At 36.5% G+C, this 17596-nt stretch overlaps 1 protein-coding gene across 1 annotated transcript in view; it reads right to left on the minus strand.

Moving 5' to 3' along the window:
- Positions 1-17596, minus strand: part of SLC2A13 (solute carrier family 2 member 13) — a 381960-nt gene that overhangs the window by 218464 nt on the left and 145900 nt on the right. The window contains exon 4 of the mRNA XM_007090808.3: positions 5793-5901. Coding sequence (XP_007090870.2) covers positions 5793-5901 — 109 coding nt within the window. The remainder of the gene's footprint in view (positions 1-5792; positions 5902-17596) is intronic.

A 17596-nucleotide genomic window follows, 5' to 3' on the forward strand; every position in this document is an offset into this window, starting at 1 on the left:
CACTAGAAAGCCCTTCTGTTTAGAGGGTTTAGAGCTTCTCTCATGAGAATGCTTTGTTTTGCACATTAAGACAGTGACAGTGATCTGTCATGAAAAATGGCCTTAGACTCCAAAGGTGGAAGTTGCATCCTTTCCCTTGTACATGATTTGAGAGGCCAGTGAAGTTCACTCAGCTTGAGCCTACCCTTACAACATTATGGAAGCCATGTTCTCGCACATCAGGCTTGCTACACAATCTTGGGGCAAAGCACTGTCAACTATAACCAAGATTGTGCTTCTAAAAAAGATATGCTTTGGAAATAAAAGTGTGGTCTTAACAAATAAGGTGCTAAGTATCTAGGACAATGACAAGCATTTAACCAATCTTTCAAAAATTAAGTCTACCAAACACATTTTCTCTTTTTAGATTAAAACTGATCTCCTGCAGTCTGATAACTTTCCAAACAAGAAAGGTTTAAAGTGTTTCAAACACAAATGTTTTAGCTTCCATTTTTGAAACCCCATTTTTCCTCATCAAATGTACATTAAAGCTCATCTACTTCACTTGACAGGTAATTAGAATGAAGGCAAGTAACTGGCATGCCTAAAGTCCCACTGTGGAGACAGATTTTGAAACTAATTCTCTCCTGATTCCTGGGCCAATATTCTTCCCAACACATTAAACTCATCTTGCAAAGGAGTGAACCCTGAACCTTCACTATTTCTCATCTGTTTAATCACTTTCATCTAATGAACACAACTGACTACAAATACACTCATCCTGAAGCATTTCAATGGGGTAAGCATGTTATCATTCAACAGCTTTTCTGGATTATGTTCAGAGTCCTACTGAGGTGGTGGAGAGAGAAGAATGTTCACATTAGTGAGCAGATGCTTTGGTCCATGCATCCTGCCTGCTGAAGATCTCCGAGAGCAAAACCTCACCTCTGGCTCCGATTTACAACAGGAGAATGCATAAATCCTTATTGTTTTCCTCTTATTTCTTGTCACTTTTATTTGTCTCTACATTTACCACCATCTGCCCATGCCTGCTTGCTGTACCATGTTTCCTGACTGCATGATCATTTTTTATACTAGGAGAGTTTGTCAAGGATAAAATATGAGAATGGAACAGATACAGAAATACTGCCCTTATGAAATTAATGAAAATGATTAACAAATATAAATGCCTCACCCAGTCATCAATTGGGCTGGCTTGTCCAGGAACTCTAGATAAGGGTAGAAAGCAAAGGCTTTACTTAACTGGGTACCAGGAGATTAAAGAATGTAATGAGCTTTATGATTCTTGAGATGGGATACACACAATCATTCCACATTCTTTTTTAATCCTTGGATGGTACTGAGTTCCACTAACTTTGATTTCTTACCTTATATTACCCCCAAACAAGCTTTAAACAGTCAGCTCTGGGCATTTCAGGTGTTCTAAAACTAGAGTGGTTCATGTGATCTGGAGTCAGAAAATCAGGGTTCCACCCTCACTGCTAAAACTTATTAACTGGATGACAATGAATAAGTCATTTAACTTGTTAAGCCCTAGCCTCAGCTACAGAATAAACAGAAGAACTGGCTCTACTTGACAGGATTTTTATGAACATCTGGAAAGATCGTGTCTATAAAAATACTTTATAGTGTTACACATGTAACATGGTAAAAACGTTTATTATCATGATCATAATACATAATTATACCATTAGAGGGGCTAGCAATTTAGTCCTAATTTTTTTCATTTTCTGTGAATATTTAAGTGAGTTAATGCATGCTACAGGAATATCTGGTATTTAGTGTTCAGTGAAGGATAGCCCTTAACATTATTACTATAAGGGCATATTTTCCAAAATCCTTTATTATCTCTTGTAAATATGAGAGAAGAAGAGATCACCTGGGGATTAAGGGAATGCAGCTACAGAAGTAAGAATCACTGCCCATCCAATATAAATGCCTATTTCCCACTCCCACTTTGAGTTAGTAGAACAGGGAAGAGTAGGAAGAGAGAAATCTTGGAACCTTAATCTAAAAGAAGAATAGGTTAAAAGTAGAGTACTGGCACAGAGTACCCAAAAGAAATCTTTCTCTCACAATTGTTTTTACCTGAAGCTGACTCAGAAGCTTAAATTTCTGGATTTCCTTCTCCTCTTTACTACTGATCTTCTGTGTAACCTTAAAGTGAGCCATTTAACCACTTGGTGGTCTTCCCAGGTAAAAATCTGTTAACTCCCACCCGTCTAAGATGGACTGATTACATGTTCATAAGAATGTATCAAGATACAGCTTATAAATTGCTCAAAAGAAGCAACATGCTATCAAACCTCTAAACAGCCAGGTGTTTTCCTTATTTTTCTTACTTTTTCTCCTTCTTTCCCTCCCACATATACACACATTTTGGCTGTAGTAATAACAATGTGGGAAGGGTTCAAGTATCAGTAGTCATCAGATAAAATTTGTTAGATAGGAAATGGAAATTTTCTTGACTTTGTAAGTAGAGCTTAGAAGAGATCACAATGAGAGTTTCTTAAGAAAGTTTCCTCCACATTAATCATCATCAACTTCATCTATTACTCCTCTCCTTTTTAACACATGTGGAAATATTTTATTGGTCTGTGAGATATAGTGCAATAATATCAACACTTTTATATTAGGAAAGCTAGTACTCCATGTACTCTGTTCTTTCTCTACTGTGAAAAGAAAATAACCTATTCAACATGTTTTGAAATTAAGTGATTAAAGTCTTATTAGAAAATTGCTTCTTCTAAGAGTTTAATATAGTGTCTAGAGTATGTAATGCTTTTAAGAACTCAGAAGCTCACTGTTTGATAGGATAGCAGATAAGGTATAGGTTAGGATATAAATGTGAGTTATACGAATAACAAATACTTAGACATACACACACACAAAATATTTTTTTTTCATTGGAGAGGATGTGAAAATTAAATATTACAAGAAGAAAATCTATTTCCTTGATTGAGGTAGGATACTAAATAGGTCAAGGAGATAGAAACAAAAATTCTATGAGGGAAAACAGACAAAACTAAACATGGGAAGATATATAATGCAACTGGAAGAATGACTTATCTTTCAGTATCTTTCCATATGATCTTCCTATGAACTTTTCTTGGTGAGAGATAGAATACAAAATACCTCATATTTCAGTTTCACACAAACTTCCAGGTGAAAGACAGACTTTGTAAAAAGATTTCAACGTCTACAGATTATTAGGTTTGGGCTGTGAATACTGTAGAGCACTGCCTACTTTATTTCCCACTTAGCAGGAAAAAAGCTGGAAAGAAAAAGTAATGAAATACACATAATGGAATATCCATAAAAACAGAACTCCAAATTAACAAAATGACATTTTTTAAACTAAGAAAAATACGTAATTAATATTTTCTACTAAAAACAAAACATAAACTACTAGATTCCAGTTAAGAAATTATTTTAAATTAGAAGCAACAAAACTTACGATAGTATTTACTGAATCTTAAGAATGGAGAAAGACACACGCACCAATACAGACTAGAAAGAGTAAAGGATAACACACTATAGGAATGACTCCCAGATTAGTCATCTTCCATCCAGATGATGACAGTAGTGCAGTCTGTTATAATGAAAGATTTGCATTAAGTTTTATGGGCTTAAAATATGAATGTTTGAAACTGTGTATTATGAATAACCAGCAGTTATTTATCTCAGGCATCTTTCATTTAAGTGTCTAACCCTCTAACCTCCAGACATTAAAATGTCGTATTAATTTCTTCAGGGAGTTGGCCATCTGTTTTGCATCACGTAGAAGCAATCTAAATTGAGCCATCATTTACCTTATTTTATTCTTCCTACTTTCCAGGATTAATATTCAACTGCAAGCAAAAGCTGTTTGACAATGCCACCTCTATTATGTACAGTTTGTGATAAGCAAAACACATAATGACTACCATAAATCTTAAGGACTATCAGGATTCTTAGACCCGTATCACTTGATCTCACTGTGAAAAGACTGAGTATTTGGAGAAATAAATGCCTTATTAAAATCTGAAAACCCTGGGGTGCCTGGATGGCTCAGCCAGTTAAGCATTCTACTCTTGATTTCGGCTCAGGGCATGCTCATGATTCGTGAGTTGGAGCCCTACATGGGGCTCTATTCTGGCAGCACGGAGCTTGCTTGGGATTCTGTCTCCCTCTCTCTCTGCCCCTCCCCCACTCACTATCTCTCTCACTCTCTCTCAAAATAAAATAAACTTTAAAAAATTAAAAACCTTGGGGCGCCTGGGTGGCTCAGTCGGTTAAGCGTCCGACTTCAGCTCAGGTCACGATCTCGCGGTCCGCGAGTTCGAGCCCCGCGTCGGGCTCTGGGCTGACGGCTCAGAGCCTGGAGCCTGCTTCCGATTCTGTGTCTCCCTCTCTCTCTGCCCCTCCCCCGTTCATGCTCTGTCTCTCTCTGTCTCAAAAATAAATAAACGTTAAAAAAAAAATTTAAAAAAAATAAAAAAATAAAAAAATAAAAAATTAAAAACCTTAATCAGCATGGTTTACACTAGATATCTGTGAATGGACTATGACAGCCATTTCAACTAGGAACACACTGGCCTCGGCCACTACCCATCAATAAGAGTTGGCTCTGTTGATGATGTTTTATAGGAATACAATAAAGCAGAACAAAAATTTACTTTGTCAAATTTAAATGCCTAGAAAAGGGCAGAACAAACAACAGAAACAGAGAATATATTTTAAGTTAGGTTGATAAAATAGACATTCACATAGGATATCACTGCACCGCATTACTTGAAAGTATGAGCCTCATTACAATTCTGTTCCATCACCACACTTAGGATGGCAGACACAGAACCACTGTGGTGCACCTCATCCAGAAAACAAACATAGTCCCAAGGAACTTCAAAGGAAAATATCAAGAGTCCTAAATACAAATGGTTTACCAAGTAAATTTGAATTTTACATGACTTGCATTTTTTGGTGAGTGATTTTAGCCAATAGGTTGTGGGGGAGAATTTTCCAAGATGTAGCAGGTTTTCACCCAACAACTAATTTCTCAGCAAAACTCATGACTTTCCTCTAACTCATGTTGTATTACCTAGGATCTTAAAAGTCTTTTCTGTGGAGGACTGGAATAGTCCTGCCCAGCCCTTATCACAATTTGAAATTCTATATTAAAATGTGAATTTATTCATGTCTACTTTACTCATTCCTGTGTGTCTCGTATAAAATAGGCCATTAAAAAATGTGTTTAATGTTGAACGAATGAAACATGCTACAACCTATTCATCCTGCTCCACCTCCCAAACCCATACAACTTTGGGGATTAATCTGAAACCAGACAATATGAAACTTTTGTGTCTTCCCATTCTGATGGTAATAAACATCTTCTATTAATGTTTTCATCACATTGTATTGTAACTGCCCCCAAAAGGAACGAACCAGTTATCTGAGTGCCCATTAATCCCTGGCAAGGCCAGGTGATTCCCTTTTGTTTCACTTTCTAACCAGCATCAAGTAATGGCTTATGAAAATGATACATTCATTAGCTCAGAATATAAAGAAGTACCAGATGATGTACAAGAAAAAATTTATGATATCAAATAAGGCAATAAAATATAACAATATAAATCACCTCCTTCTAAACCACACATCGACAGGATTAAAAATTGCAAAGTATCTTCCAAAAGGAGGATCCTACACAATTAATACAACAAAACACCAAAAGTCCTATTCTTTTTTTTTTTTTCCATGTAAAATAATTCCTTCACAATTCCTTTTCAGTAAAAAGCCAGGAAAGAAATACATACATGATGGTGTTAATGCCTGAGAGCTGTTGGAACATTTGCAGACCACAACCCACAATTAAAGCTCGGCGAGTTGGGGGATAACTCAGCATTCTGCAGATCACAGGTCCAGCTTTTTTAAAAAAGAAAGAAAAAGAAGGACACATCTATTATTTTCAGCTCCCACAGTCATTGTTCCCATTAGGATTAATTTCCCCAAATCTCTGTGAAGTCAACATAACTGGGCATTATAAAATAGAACGTATATACTTTTACAGAAATCTGGGCACGGTGTATTTTCTAAAACAGATTTAGTATATATTTGAGTTTAAACTGTAAAAGCAACAAGGAACAACTGAAGTTAAAGCAATTTATGGGTTCTAGGAAGACCTACATAATTGGAACTGTCAGTAATTATTCTTCCTTAAATCCCTACAAACTGCATTAACTACTCTTCATTTTCCCACTTTCTTGGCAATTATTATTTAAAATCCATTCAATGTGGGACAACTTACAAAGTCACTGGCAAATTGCTTTAATCAACCAAAAGAATGGCATTCATTAAAAACAATTAAACAAGGAACAGAATTCATTCCAATTTATTTGACTTAAGCAACAAAATTCTTTCCAACCTATTCAATTAAAGTTAAGAAATTTGGGCAAGATATCAGACTTGGTTATGGTTTATATGATGTATACTATTAATAAATGCTACCCAAAAGATAATAAAAGAAAAAAATTACATAGGGGTATAAATAAATATATAAATATATTTTTTTCTAGATTTTGAATAGTTCCCTAACGGGCATTCAGTGATCTTTTTAAAATACAAATGGGCTTTCAAAATGGCACAGATGCCTTGGTCTCTATGTCAGAACACTAGATCAATTTTGGAAAGCTGCAGATATGAACCACAGAGGTCATATGTAAGATAACTAACCTTATTGACGTCTATGGTCTGGGCATAATTATTAAAACTGCCCCTTCTAGTCCCAGAAGTACTTCAAGCACACCTTTACCTTAGCTTGAAGAGGCATTCTATACAGTGTCCTCATGGGGCCAGGGTTGACTCCCAGGACCTATGGTATTCCCGCTGTTAGAAGAGATGGCCTAGGATTACTGGAATGTTAATTGCTTAATTAGAGGAATTCTTCCTGGAGGCCAAGTTTCATTAGTAAACTCTAAACCAAGTCAAGTTCAAAATCCAAGGAAATTTTACCATTTCCGCAACCTTTAGGAAATCTAATATCCCAGTTCACAAAAATGGAATAAAATATGCTGTTGTCTTGGCAATAAAAGTTAACATGGGATGTTGAGCCAGGGTATTAATTAGAACTGAACATTATCAGATTGAAAATATTCATGTCTACATGCATGTGATTAAAACCACATGAAAAACTTGATTTATTGCAAATGATTTTGTCCTGAAATGGTAAGACAGGATACGGACAGAGAAGCATTTATGGTCATTCAAAGCTTAATGCAGTGACAACCCCTTTAGAAAGGAGGGTGAAAGTATTTTAATGTCAAATGTTTTAGTTTAAAGTAAAGCAGTTTTAAACCTAGTGTATCAGAAAAGCTGAAATAGGTAGATTTTCAAAGCTTTACTGTGACAATACTGAAATATATCTGGATCAGTTGACTGAAAGGTAGCAGGTTCGCCTGCAAATTCAGCTATCTGTAAATGAGCCACAACATGAAAAACACACACACAGCATCATAAAATGATACACCAATTTCCATAAATAAAAAAAAATTAAGTGAAAAATATTATCACTTACTTTGTGTACCATGGAAAATTTAAAACAATGATGACAACACAAAAATAAAACCCCTTTTTCAGCTTTTAGTACTAAACCTCCATAGATGAGAAACCAGTGTTTTGCAAGGAATCTATTATAATCTGTGGGCAGCTGTGCCTACTTTCACTATTAAACTGTTCCATGATTTGATGGACAGACTAGGTAATAATGATTTTAGGAGAAAGAAAAATAAAGAGAAAATTAGGACAAATTAGGATTAAAGTTTGACTTGTATAAATAACAAGATATATACTATTGTATAAATGTCACATATTTATTTCCTAGTTTTTAAAATTCTGAGTTTTTTAGCTTTTTTTTTGGTTTTGATTTCCTGCTAAAAATAAACAATAGCTGTTCTGTTATTAGAATGGCTTTAATATACAGATAAATTCTGGTCACGGTAGTGCACATCTGATTATGCATAAATAAAAGGAAGGAATTTCCTTTCATTAAAATTATAAACCAGCTTTATTAGGCACTAAAATTGACTTAAATGCAAACTATCATTAATTTTTGTATCACAGAAGATATGAAGCAGAAGAAAAAGATCAAACATATTAATTGGTTGAATGTTTGTAAGTGAAAATTTAAAATGTCATGCTCTACTTATTATATTTGATTTTTATAATTAAAAACATTTAGTGTATACAAACATTTTACAATTTTTAAAAAGTTATTTGTCTTTGGACACAAATTCCCACACAATAAAACCTACTGGACTCAAAATATAACATACACTAAAACACCAGATGAAAGAACCAAACATAGGTTCATCTTTTCCTCCATTCTGAACACCTTATACTAATATTCACAATGGCTGTCCAAGTGTGGCAGGTACTCCAGTGGCAAGGATGAAAAGGACAGTCCTACAAGTGTAGCCATTCTTGTTATTGGCTGTCTATGAGCCAAGCCTACAGATGTTTCTCCAGGTGTAATTAAAAATGCACTAGAACTCACTCTGAATAAAATCCAGCTCCTGATTTCCACTTCCACACAAGATGGGAGTGATGGTTACCAGATTTGCCTTCAACTTGAAACCAACTAAAAGTCATGAAAAATGTATTGGACAATAGTTCTCATGATAATGGGTAACAGGCAACAAAGGATAGTGACCTCTGAGATTCAGGAAACAAAAGAAGTGAACCCAACAAAGACTGCCCAAGCTTAATGCCTCAAAAAAAGTTTCCAGGACACAATACAAAGAGGGGAAGCTAGGCAGACCCTGGTGATCTCCCTGAATTGAAAGGATGCAGCTCAGAATGCAGGGATGCCAAAGCAGCTAGACTTGCCAGAGTGGAGTGCCAGAGTGGAGAGAAATTCACAGAGAGGGGACAATGGAGATCTGCAGTCCCCCTTGGGTATTCCTCCATTGAGTGGGTATGTGTGAGGAAACTACTCAAGGCAGGAGTAAGAGCTGCAGGAAGGGATTAAAGAATTCCACTCCAGGACTTGTTTGTACCAATCAGAGGGAAAGATCTAGAGTGTAAGGAAGAGTAATCAAAAGTACCCAGATTAAACACTGCTTGGGTACCATCCAAAAGAGCTTAAAAATCAAGACCCCCCTGCTTCCAAGGAATTGAATAGCATCTGAGAACAAAGTTCAACAGTAAGATAAAATTTATAATGTCTAGCATACAATAAAAAATTATCAGACATGCAAAAAGGCAGGAAAGTACAACCTGTAACAGCAAAGGGACTAATTCATCAGGAGGACATAACAATCCTAAATGTTGAGGCCCTTAATAAGAGTTTCAAAACATATGAAACAAAAATTGATACAACAGCAAGGGGAAATTGAGAAACCCAAAGTCATACTCAAATATTTCATCATTCTCTTTTCAATAACTCACACAATTAAGTAGGCTGAAAATTTGCAAAGATACAGAAGATTTCAACAACATGATCAACAAACTTGAGCTGACATTTAAACAACATTCTACTGACCAAGAGCAGAATACACATTCTTTCCAACAGTAAATGAACGGTAAATGTCATGGAATACTTAGCAAGATAGATTATATTCTCAGCTCTAAAACCAGTCTTAATTAATTTAAAGGTATTTAAGTCACAGAAAGAATGTTCTTGTACCATAAAGAAATTAATACAGAAATCAATAACTGAACTGGAAAATTCCCTCCTTATTGGTCACTAAACAATACATTTCCATGGAAAAGAGAAACAAAGGGAAATCAGAAAGTATTTGAGCTGAAAGAATATGAAAACACACCAAATGAAATTTCGTGGAATGGAGCTAATGTAAAACAGAGGAAAATTTACAGCAGTGACCATGGCTTCCACTTTACAAAACCAGGAAAAGAGGGACAAATGAAACCCAAAATAAACAAGATAAAAAGAATAATAAAGAGTAGAATAGAAATCCAGGAAATAGACAAAAAGACAGTTGAGGGGAAAAAAAATCAATGAAACCAAAAGCTAGTTAGTTCTTTGTAATATAAATAATATTGACAAATTTTGAGCCACACTGTGGTAGGCTGAATAATAGCCCCTCAAAAGATATGCATATGAACTAATCCTTGAAACTTGCTAATGTTACCTCAGATGGCATAAAAGAACTTTGCAGATGTAATTAAGTTAAGGATTCTGACATGGAAAAGGGAGAATCAGGACAGGATGGGAGAAAGCAATGTCGCCATGAACACTGAGACTGGACTGATGCAGCCATAAGCCAAGAAATGCCAGTTCCACCAGAAGCTGGAAAAGCAAAAAAACAAATTGTCCCCTTAGAGCCTCTAGAGGGAGCATGACCCTGTCAACACCTTGATTTTAACCCAGTGAAACGAATTTCAAATGTGAGGCCACCAGACAGTGAGAATAAATTTCTACTGTTTTAAGCTACCAAGTTTTAGTGATTTTTTACAACAGCCATAGGAAGATAATACACAGAACAATCAGGAAAAAAGAAAGAGAACATACAAGTTGTTATCATGGATCAGAGAAGTGTCATCAATACAGATTCTACAGATATTTAAAAAATAATAAAGGGGTATTATGAAAAACTTCACGGCATCAAATTCAACATCTTAGATGTAATAGGCAAATTCTCTAAAAGACAGAATCTTCCAAAGCTAACTCAAAAAATAGCCTGAATATACTATAAGCTATTTTAAAATAATGAGTTTGCAGTTAAAAACTTTCCTCCAAGTCTCAATGCTTTGACAGAAAATAAAATAGATCAGGGGCACCCAGGTGGCCCAGTCAGTTAAGTGTCCAACTCCCGATTTCAGCTCAGGTCATGATCTCACGAATTTGTGAGACAGAGCCCCATGCTGGGCTCTGTGCTTACAGTGCAGAACTGGCTTGGGATTCTCTCTTCCTTTCACTCTCTGCCCCTCCTCCATTCTCTCTCAAAAACACATTAATTTTTTTTTTTTTTTTACAAAAGAAAGCAGATTAGCAGTTGCTTGTACAGGGAACAGTTAAAAAGGAGCACAAAAGAAAGTTTTGAAGGAGCAAGGACATGGTCACCATCATGACAGTGGTGAGAGTTTCACAGTGTACACATCTGTCAAAATGTACCAACATATAAACCTTAACTATGTACCATTTATTATATGTAAATTATACCTCACTGGATATACTAAAACATAACACACACAAACACACACACACACACACCTTTACAAATAAACTATGTCAATAGGGCTGACACAGTGAAATGATTGGGAAGGAGAAAATTCAAACATTTGAAGACCATAACCTTCGCTGAAATAAGGGCACAAAGGAGTTATTGACTAGATGCAACAACAATATTTGATTAAACTGGACTGATGAAATCAGCTGCAAGATTATCATGTGAGAACTGTCGAGGATGCAGGACCCTTGGAATCTCTTCAAGATTTTCCGTGCTCTTATTCTTCCCTTTCCTTTTGTTTTTGTTTGTGGATTTTGCCATGTACTAAAGAAAACTTAAAGAAGAAGTAGAACACATGATGACTAATGAATTCCAAGATGCAAACTGTAGGCGGCTTCTCCACTGCTGAGTCTTCACAGACTAAATTATTTGTCAAAGGGAAGATGCTCTGTGGAGACAAGCAGGGCCCTCAGTGGGAGCACAAGAATCACTGCTCGGCTTCAGATAGCACCCTCCCTGCTCCCCAGTTTGGGACTCCATGACTGGGCTGCAAACAAGCTCAGTAAGAACCCAACACCACAGTCCTCTCCTGATACAACTAGAGGACGCAGTTCTCACGCTCCACAGGCCTTCGGGAAGGGAGGACGTGTGCCAACCACAGTGACACCAACAGATCAATGAGGATTTCAAGGCATCTGCTCAAATCCCAATGGGTTTTCTAGTATTTCAATAGCTCTTCATGTCTTATGAGCCAATTTTCATCATCAGAAGAGCCATAAGTAGGTGAGAGCATTTGGTGTTAATGAGCAAAGGAAGCACAAAGGGATCACGTGATTTCCCAAGGTGACAAACCAGTAAGCATGTAGAGCTAGGAGTTGAGCTACCTTCTTGTTCATCAATAAATGACAGGAAGTTTTATATGCATACTTAAGCTGATTTTCCTTAGCACAAAAAAATCAACAATTGTGAACAGTATAACAGAACAGAACTGAAGCACTTTGAAGCTACAGTAATAAACATGGTCTGTGCTCAAGACTCTAATCCCTCAACCTCCTCTTTTTCTCTTTTTCATAGCCTCACTTGCCACAGTCTCAAGCCTTAACTCCAGAGTTAACTGGTTTCAGAACATTCATTTTACTCTACTCCCTCCACCATTCCCATCTCCAGGGAGGTGAGCATCATTTGCAAATAATTAGGAAAATGGACACACTTGTTTCATGATAAATTCAGTGTGTCTGTGAAGCAGGCCCTCCGTGCTGCTGGGGAAGTCTTTCATTCATCTCTAGTTGGGTCCAAGTTATAGTTTCACAACATGCATTTCAAAAGGTCTTCTTCCTTGGACTTCCACTGTTCCCTCCTGCCTCTGTGACCAAATGCTCCTAGCCTACATAACATGCGTGAAGCACATTCTGTGAGCCTACTCTGTGCTAGGTACAGGAACACCAGGAGTCTCAGAGGAGCTCCTAATATCGGGGTGGGGAGGGAGTCACCCACAGAAATAAAATAAGCTACTCCACAATAGCTTAAGTGCTCTAACGGAGGTACATATAAAGCAAGGATTCAGGCCTAGGGAAGGACCCAGAAAAGGCATGCCAGCTCAAGTACATATAAAACAGAAGTCATCATTTCTCATCTCAAACTTGTTCTTTACCTTATGTGCTATTAATCAAGATTAAAAACTTGGCATTTGGCTATTCATTCCCTTTTCCTACTTTCCATAGCCAACAAGTTGCTAAATTCTAATGAAAATGAATGTATGTGTGCCTCTTTTCTTTCCACAAAACATCAGAAATTTTTCTTTTGTTTTTGTATCTGTGCTGTCTGTGGCTCCCCAGCTCTCTGCTGCCCCAGCTGGACTCTCAGCCAGCTCATAGGTGAGACAGCACAGGGCAGAGGATGGCAGTGAATCCACAGACCAGGCCTGAAATTACAACTCCACTGCTTGGCCACTGGGAGCTTTTCAGCAGGTTACTCAACCTCACTAAGCCTCTATCTTCTCTTCAGCTACGTGGGTACAGTAGTGGCACTGGCCATTATCAGGATTAGAGATAACAAACTTCCTGGCATACAGTAGGTGCTAATTTTATATGTCAACTTGACTGGGTCACAGAGTGACCAGATATTTAGTTAAACAATATTTCTGGGTGTTTCTATGAGGGTGTTTCTGAATAAGACGAACATCTGAATAGGTACACTGAGGAAAGCACACTGCCCTCCCCAATGTGGGAGGGCATCATCCAATCCACTGAGGGTCTAAATAGAACAAAAAGACAAAAAGAGAACAGAGTCTGTTCTCTCAGTCCACCTATTTGAGTTGGCACATTGGTCTTCTGCCCTCAGGCGGAGACTTACACCATCACTCTCCTGGGTCTGCAGCTTGCAGTGGGCAGATGACGATACCTCCTCAGCCTCCATAACCATGTGAGGTCCATTCCATATAATAAATCAATCTTCCTCCCCGCACTCTCCCCTCCCCCACAGTTCTCCTATTGGTTCGGTTTTTTGAAGAACACTAACAATGACTAAGAAATACATTCTGTATTCAGTGACAAAGCCTTATATATGGTCTCCACTGGATCAATTCAGCCTCTCCACACTGCCATCACCCTAACGCATACCACCGATCACTTACTTCACTTACCTGCTCAAAATCTTCTGTAACAGACCCACTAGGGCCTATCTGATAAAGGGCACACACCTGTCCCAGACTATCTTTCCAGATTTATCTCACAATACTTCTTCTCTAATACGCTATATACTTCAACAATCTTGGGGCAACCTGTTTTACAGAAAGAAGCCTCATATTTTTATATCTCTGTCTCTTACAATGTTCCTGTTCTATGAGGTCACCCCTGTTCCCAAAAGAGGATATTCTGTCATCTGAATCATGCTGTCAGTTTTATACCTCTCTTATGCTCTCACTGCTGGCTAATTTGTTTTGCAGGGTAGGTAGCTGATGTTTCTTCCACACTGAATTACATGGGGTGGGGTGAATGGCTCAGGTTTCATCTCTACTTTATCATTTTGCTTCCCACTGTACTTAGCCTAAGGTCATGCAAACAGAAAAAATTCAATAAATATATGTTTAATGAATATGAGGGAAAAGGAGGGAAGGGAAGGAAGGAGAAAGAACCAGAGCAAATAATGGTTATTGAGAACTCAAGAATAAAGCAATCTGAATACACTGCGAGTTGCTAAACAATGTTGTGATTAATTATAAACCATCACTAAGATCCTGAGCATATCTATGCTGTTTTCCTCTTCAATATGCGGCAGATGATGTTTGTGATTACAAGCTGGTGCTTGGCACATGTTTTGTTTGGAAGAATGGACTGCTGCTACTGATAAATTCAACCCCATGTGGCTCAATCATTCCTTCACAGTCTGGCATTTATGCCAATACATTCTGAGATCCTTCTAAGGCAATCAATTTGCCAAGATGTTGTGTTGGGCTAGTTGTCTATAGATGCGTGCTTATGAGCTGATCATGGTACATTAAGGCCTATATGCAATGACTGTGTTAATCCAGTCATTATTATTCTAGGTTGCTAAAGCAAAGACTTTTTTCCTATTTATAAGAGGAGATGATAATGGGGCTTTATACTACTAAAATCCTGGTTTTCCCCCAAAACTTTGGTTTTATCTTAATTCTAAAATATTTCTTTCATTAAAGGTATCTACATAAATGATGGCAATCATAAAACGCACCATCTAGCCCAGCAATTCTCAAACAAGACCTCTGAAGTTCCTAACAGCCATGGGAATATGGTATGTTGCGGAGGAAAAAAATATTAAAAATTACTACATTAGACAGTCTTTCTTGAGCTAAGGGAGATATCCTTTTTTAAAAATAAGTGAACGGTTTTCTTAAACTATATTCTTAACAATACTGTCTTTGGACAAAGCAATTTTTAAGTGAAAGAATATATATACTCTTAACCTAATGGTCTTTTGCAGTATTTTCATAACAAGTTGTCATTCTTAGTGATATAAAAAGTCTCTCACCTACCCAAATTTTCTATTACACACTAAGATCTAGGACTATGTATGACTTGCATCTACTGAAGGATTCTGCAACCATAAGTAATGCTGGATAGCACAGGGACCAAGAGTCTCCAAATCAGGGAGTCAAATCAGCTAGATCTGAATTTAGCTTAGCTATGTTGAAGCTGTGTGACCTTGGGCAGGTTCCTTACTCTCTCTGAGCCTCACATGCCACAGATAAGATAACATGTACTTCACAGTTATATGGTGATGATTAAAAGTGGTAATGCATGTGAAGTACTGCACCAAAACTCAAATAATGAAGCTATTATTTCATTTATCGGCTCTCTAGAATTTCTCCATAGATGAATAGAAGTAGAAAGTTTTAAATGAAAAATTGTCAATAAATCACATGGGTTTTCTTTCTAGATAAACAAATAAAGTATCTTTACTTTTAAGATTCCACAAAAATACAATTCAAAGAGCTCCATTAACATAAAAAAATAAATGATACACTTATAATTTCTATTTCTTTTATAATAAACAGAACATTCCTATACAGATTACTAATAAACCACTAGGTGATAAATCAATAATACCTATGCCACAGGCACTTATAATGAATGGCAGTTCTATCAAATTCAATGGCATATACTGTCAAACTATTCATACAACCACAGAAAAATTAGAATTATCCCATTGCCTGTCTTCATTTTAGATTATGTGTAGACTCCTGAGAATTTAAATATTCCTATATCTCTATTACATCAGAACATTTTTTAAGATATATAAAGGATAACTCTAAACAGTAATACTTTCCTTGGTTTAAAAAGTGTGTATTCATATGGATATTTAAATTTTATATGAATATTTGAATAATATTCTATTAGCATTTTCTGTTTTTAGATTTAAGCATTCAACAAATAAGTACCACTGAGAATAAAGATGAAAATCTAATCAGGATTCATGCATTTTTTAGTGTTCCTTCTTTTTCTATTTGGTTTTATACCTGATAGTTACCATGAATGGAGATACCAAAAAGATAAAAATCAGGCCGAATTAAACAGCTCATAATTTTACAGTAGGGCAGAATGTTGAAAAATTACAAATGTCCTGCCAGATCCTGGAAGCATGATTGTTGCAAACATAGGTGGTACCTTGAAATATAACATCTTAAAGAAAATAGACTGATTTCTGTCAGCATGGTTTTCAAAAACTCATCATTATTCCAAAAATAGCCAAGAACTAGATTTAAAAATGAACCAAACATATGAGGCTGTAAATGTATTCGCTAATTCTAAAGTAGTTCTCCTGCCCCACACTCTTATCTCTTTGCCCACTCTCCAATTACCACCAGCAGCAACAACAACAAAAAAAAGGCGATGGGAAGGAGAGATCTTGGTCTCCTATGTGTTTAAAAAAATCCACGTTAGTCATAAAATATAGAGTAAGAAATAAAGATATTCTATAAAAAGAATTTAGTACTAAGTTCTCCAAAACAGGGTAGGAAGTAGAGTACTGGGTTCACGGAAATGAAGAGCTGATTCAAAATACGGATTTTTCCAAGACTCACATCTTTCACTTATAAAGGTTTAACTCCAAAAATAAATAACACTTATGGCAGAATGTAAATGCTGTGGAAAAAGGGAACAGGATAATAACTGCATCTTCCATTTGTTCAGATACACTAAGACATGTGAGATTTAAAATGTCTGTACTAAGCCATGAACACAACACACAAAGCTTGCAAGGGAGCTCTATAAACATTGGTCGCTGAATCCAAGAGAGCTGGTGCACTGGACCCTGGAGGCCACAGGGTGGAAGAGGGATTCAAGAATCTATTTTGCTCAGGGCTGCAATCCAAAAGTATCCTACATCAGCATATAAATAAAATCTCACTTAGGGCTGCTTTATACACTCGCTCTCTTGGCAATTAAGGTCTTTCCAAAAAAGTTTTGTGTAGCTGCTGAGCTTGCTTTGAGTTAACAAAAAAACACCAGTCACTTCCGAAGACCTTAGCAGAAAGGTTGACCTACACAGCAAGGATGAACAAAAGCCTGGATTTTTAATGAAAAAAAAAAAAAAAAAAAAAACACAAACAACAACAACAAAAAACTTCATTAGATATGTCCTTTAGTCTTCTTGTTTTAATCTACAAAATTCAGAAGAAAATATCCATCAAGAAAATGTAAAACACAAATGACAAAATATAATCACTGTATTTCCCAAATACAACTTAATAGGAAGACCGGTTAACTGGCATAAACATTGCTTCATTTATTCTAGAAAGATGTGCTAGGAACAGCCCAGTACCAAAACAATCTCTTTTCTTTTGCCCAAAATATTTTATGGCCTAAAGCAGCTAACTAAATACCCCAACCTCAGATCAATACCTAAAATAAATACTGAAAAGGAAATTTATGTCCATTAACAAGCTGGTACATTAATTT

Source organism: Panthera tigris, chromosome B4 (assembly GCF_018350195.1).
Source record: "Panthera tigris isolate Pti1 chromosome B4, P.tigris_Pti1_mat1.1, whole genome shotgun sequence".
Lineage (NCBI taxonomy): Eukaryota > Metazoa > Chordata > Mammalia > Carnivora > Felidae > Panthera > Panthera tigris.